This window comes from Pundamilia nyererei, unplaced genomic scaffold, assembly GCF_000239375.1.
Source record: "Pundamilia nyererei isolate P.nyererei 1_Seehausen unplaced genomic scaffold, PunNye1.0 scaffold00463, whole genome shotgun sequence".
NCBI classification, from domain to species: domain Eukaryota; kingdom Metazoa; phylum Chordata; class Actinopteri; order Cichliformes; family Cichlidae; genus Pundamilia; species Pundamilia nyererei.
Genome location: NW_005187864.1, coordinates 92,092 through 97,058, shown reverse-complemented (window position 1 = coordinate 97,058; position 4,967 = coordinate 92,092). Strand labels below are relative to the sequence as shown.

At 43.2% G+C, this 4,967-nt stretch overlaps 1 protein-coding gene across 1 annotated transcript in view; it reads right to left on the bottom strand.

Annotated features, from left to right (window-relative positions):
- LOC102210123 (unconventional myosin-VIIa) overlaps positions 1-4,967 on the bottom strand; it is a 49,053-nt gene that overhangs the window by 3,328 nt on the left and 40,758 nt on the right. Inside the window, exons 39-47 of the mRNA XM_005753787.1 lie at positions 4,660-4,815; positions 4,451-4,556; positions 4,249-4,362; positions 3,612-3,699; positions 2,414-2,520; positions 1,475-1,660; positions 1,125-1,241; positions 256-339; positions 27-146 (exon numbers count right to left, since the gene is read on the bottom strand). Of these exons, the coding sequence (XP_005753844.1) occupies positions 27-146; positions 256-339; positions 1,125-1,241; positions 1,475-1,660; positions 2,414-2,520; positions 3,612-3,699; positions 4,249-4,362; positions 4,451-4,556; positions 4,660-4,815 (1,078 nt within the window). The remainder of the gene's footprint in view (positions 1-26; positions 147-255; positions 340-1,124; positions 1,242-1,474; positions 1,661-2,413; positions 2,521-3,611; positions 3,700-4,248; positions 4,363-4,450; positions 4,557-4,659; positions 4,816-4,967) is intronic.

The following is a 4,967-nucleotide window of genomic DNA, read 5'->3' as shown; positions in this document are numbered from 1 at the left end:
TGTAAGTGTTCATTGCTGGCACCCACCAGTGAGGTCTCACACAGCAGTTTGCTTCCTCTGACCAGGTTGCCGATGGTGATGTGGAAATAGGTGTTCCCGCTGCTCCAGTTGGAGATCTTGGTGAAGGGGTGAGTGGTCAGGATGTCCTGCAGACACAGAGGTCATCAAAGCTACTGCACCGGCTTAACAGGTTAACGAGCGCAGCGGCTAAAACATAACCGATACGTATGCCGGGAGTTATGATTATTAACGAACCTTTGACTTGGGGTCAATGAGACTGACTCCATGCTTGTTGATGGCGATCAGCAGGATCTCCGGGTAGTTGGGCTCTGTGGTTTGCTAAAAGACAGAAGCCACATGTTAGGATGGGTAAATACTCACTAATCATCTCTAACCTTACGTGTAAAACTGTCGCGTTTCTCTGTAGTTTGTAGCATAAATGTGGACTCTGTTTGTGCAATCAGGTGTTTCAGATGGCGGCTCAGACTACACAGCACTGATCCTTCCATCCTTCATCATCCCTCTTTTGCTCCTTCATGTTCACAGCTGTAAACAGCTGGCAGAGTGCTAATAAAAACTAACTGAAACAAGTAAATCTAACTGAGCCACTAACACAATCTGTAGTCAATTCGATGTAGATCATCCACAACTACTGAAGCAGCCTGAAGAAAAATGGCAGAATAATTATTTATTGCCTTATTTTTCTGTAAATCAGCCTACAGTAAAGTCTGCATGCTTCACCTGTCTGCGTTTATTCCAATTTCGTTATTTTTTACTTTGAGGTGGGAGTTCGAGAAGTCCCGAGACGTTTGACAAAGACTTTGTCGGTCTTTTCCTCTGATCATTTTTTAGACTGTGGCTCTGAAAAATACTGGAGATCTTGCAGGATAAAGTCGGTTTCTATTGAAATGAGAACATTCGGAGATTTAAGCCCCAGTTGCCCCGGAAACAGCACGAGGTCGCTGATTGCTTGAACAAACTTTGTTATTTACACATTTGCCTCAAAACAAAAACACATTTAATTTAATGTGAACATTTTTTGGTGATGTTAGACATTCGTCCTTCCTGGCATCAGCCAAACACTCAGGTTACACTGTGGAGGTGACAAGCTCAGGTGCATTTACCTTAACCTCAAAGAAGGCGGAGCCAAAGGTCGGCCATTTGTAGAGGACCTTCAGAAACATCAGTTTGGCCTCTTCCCTCGATTTCCCGGCCTGCTTGTTGAAGTATGCAACAACAGACTGCGTGTACACACACACACGCGCGCACGCACACACACACGCGCGCACACACACACACACGCACACACACACACACACACACACCAGCTGTTCATTTCTCAAAGCAGCTGATTTGTCAAACTTTAGATGATCTCAGCAGAAACACTGATCAGTCTGTACAAACGTCTGACTTCAGTAACTTTTTTAAGTAATTTTTAAAAAGCTTGTTTTTTGTTTTGTTGGGGGAGTTTTACCCTCTTCCAGTCATCTGGTGACATCTGGCGGATGAGGTCCTGGGGAACCAGCTCCCGAAGCATCTTGGGAATTGTGGGGAAATGGGATTTGTCATCTTCGAACTTGACGCGATAGATAAGCGCTGCGAGCTGGAAAACCTCCTCTCGTGAACATTTGTGGTAGCCACGCAAGTATTTAGGCAGCTCCTAATTCAGTGCAGAGATGGTGAGAGAACAAAGAGACGCTTCCTTAAACTGTTGGTGACAAAATGAAACCGCACACAAAGACCATCTTTAAAATGAACGTTTCCATCACTGGACGAGGACGCTGTCATTTTGAACAATCATGGAGGTGTACAGATGTGCCCATGCTTTTTCAAAATAAATTGATTAATATATACTGATATGTACTGTGTGGCACATGTAACAGGAATAATCAGCTTCCTCTCCAATGAGTTCTTCTGTGGACAGGGGGCTGCTCATTTATGGCAAATATAATCTTTGTGGGTAATTATTTAACACGACTCCTCAGTCTTGCTGTGCTGTTAGTACTTTTAGCTCCTCTAACCAGCATTGGTGAGCTCTGCATAGCAGCTCTAGTTCTCCACCTGCTGCAGTTTCTGGGGTTCTGCAGCTAAGAGACACGAGCCCGACCTGACGGCCTGCAGCTGAACTTTCAGAATAAGATCCAAGGGATTGTCCAGTAGTAAGTAGACGCTGTTGTCTCAGACAGATAGGAAATAATGTGATTACATGATATGTGCCCCACTAAAACAGAATCTTAACGTGGAAAGCACGTGCATGGCTATCGTCTTACACAGGAAACTGTGTTTAACTGATCTGCGTTTCCAGTCGGACTGACAGTAACGACTGGCACGTGGATCAGGAAGTCTGGGGTCAGATATAAGTCCTGAAACATGCAGGCCGAGTCGTTCTCAGTGCGTCTCTGGTAAAACTGACCTGGTAGTAGTGGAAGATGGAGTCAGCGAAGGAGTCCTTCCCTGGAACCGTGTTAGTCCACAGCTTCTTCATGAAGAACACCTGATAGGTCAGAGAGGGTACGATTCCTGTACGACGAGATGGAAGGTCGAAGGTCAGCATGAACTGTGATTCCGTGTAATTTTGCAGTTAAGCAAACCCCAACAAACTAACGGTGTATTCAGCACAAACACGCAGGAGTTCAGCTGGAGTGTTTTTACTGTTTCTCAGCCAACAAATATTCACCGAACAGCCAATGACGAAGAAACATTTTCAGAAGTCACCCGAGTCCAAGAAATTAAGTTTAAACTTCTCTATCTTGTCATTTTTTCTTCCATCTCTGTTTAAGTTTTGAAAACACTGCACGACGTGAACTTGTCCACCATTCTGGGCGTGTGGTGATCAGGATGATAATGATGCTCGATGGTCAGCTTGGCCACCGGCAGCCGCTGGTCGTTAACACAAGCCAGAAACAGACTGTTGGCCTTCAAAGTAAAAGCTGCACCTTTTGAAACGTGTTGGCTGATCTTACTCGCTGCTGTATTTTTACCACGTGATGGTCAGTTTATAAATCACTCTCATTAGAGTGGAGAGGATAACAAACCAGTACCTTCAAAGAGCCATGATGGCAACAAACGCTCAGCTTCACTGACCAACAACTGACCCCACAGTGGCTACATGCATACATCTGTATATTACACAGCAGGAATGCCTACTCCTCTCCATTTTCTGTTTTTGCTTTGAATGTAATCAACTTGTCTTATTTCCTCTGAACACAAGTCTGTAACACACACACAGCCGGTGTGTGTTGTGAAAAACATCTTATAATTTCCCCTGTTTATTGTGTGCGCTCTAATCAAAGATCTGTCATGAAGGTTTCACCGAGAAGTTTTGTGAAACTGTTTGATCAGCACGAAATCTGCAGTTTGTTACTTAAAAAATATTGTAAAGTACTTGAAACGAACCAGTCTAAATGATGCAAACAGTAACGATACATCAGATTAGAGAGAGGTCAACCCAAAGGAATCCTGGGTAATATTTCAGTCCTGCTGTAGTCACATGTACACAGACAGCCCCTGCAGTTGTCTGATGGGAACTTCTTATTAATATTTTACAGTTTTGCTTTTTTGCTTTAAAAGTCCTGAAGTCAACCCAAAGATATTTTAAACACGGTACCGACCGTCTTTAGCCGGCCGAGATTTCTTGATCCAGTCCGTTAAATGTCTGACGAAGTCAAAGAAGAAATCTCCCTCAGGTACACTGATCACCTGCAGAGGGCACACACAGAAACATCAGCGTGAAGTTAATCAAGAAATTAAACTTTGTGAATGAACGATTTGTGTTGTTATAGAGAGCAGCTGTAATCATTGAAGTGTTAAATGCAAGACTCAAAAGCAATAATTCATCAATTTTAAGAGGCAATGGTTTAAACTGTTAACAATCAAAAGAATTTAAAAAAATTAATTCAATTGCAATATAAAAGTGACATCTACTCGACCATATAGCGGTAATTTTAGAAACTTACAGAAATGGTTTGTAAGCTGCACACAGAATCATAACTGTGTCCTTAAGACATTTAAATGTATTTGTATTTAGAAACTTTACATTTTCGCGTAAAAACTGCAAGTTCCTTCTGTTGAGGACGTGTTTTGTGGTTAAGGTGGAACAAACTGTAAAGGAACAATAGTGATGACTAGTACAGACATCTAATAATCCCAGTATTTATTTAGAGTTGTGTACTGGTTTGAGGAAAACCTCCTGAAACCAGTAAAGCTGTAATACTCTGAGGTTCTGAGAAACCATCGTTGACCTCTGACCTTGTCCGAGATCTTGACGAAGAGGCTGAAGCCTTCGGGAGATTTGAGCAGCAGTCTGGTGGAAATGTTCTGACAGAAATCCTTCGCCTTGGTGCTCGACTCCACCTCGAAGGCCTGCAGGTGTGAGACCAACACGAAGACTCATTTTTCAAACACGTTTATTTACAGAGAAAGTTTACACCTGCAGGCTTGTGTGTCCGACCTCGTCTGTGTCGTCGGGGAAGTAGACTTTATGGAAGATTTGGGTCGTTTTATGTTGGATGGCCTCCACTTCCACCAAATGAGGAGGGTACTTCCTGGAACCATTTCTGTTAATGATGACAAAAAGCAGCAAAACTGGTTGAAAAAAAAAAAAAAAAATGTCAACACCAAATACGATGATTGTTTCAGGCTGAAAGTCTGAGGTGTTACCGTAGCGCTTTGTGCACCCTCTGCATGCAGTCTCCAGACAGCGGGTGGTGCTTCTTGGACTGGAGGTAGCGCTGGATGTGCGGCAACAGCACGTTACTGGGAGGAAACAACCCAGTGCACAACCACAGCAGCTCCCAGCCTTTCTCCTCACTGTACCTGCAGCAACACAACACTCACCTTCATGTTCTGCACAGAAAATTTTAATCTGCCTGCAGCCACAGACTGAATGATGACTGTCCACTGAATGCAACAAGTAATGTGAACATTTAGAGTTTTAACTTCTTCTACTCAATTTATTTTGCATAAAA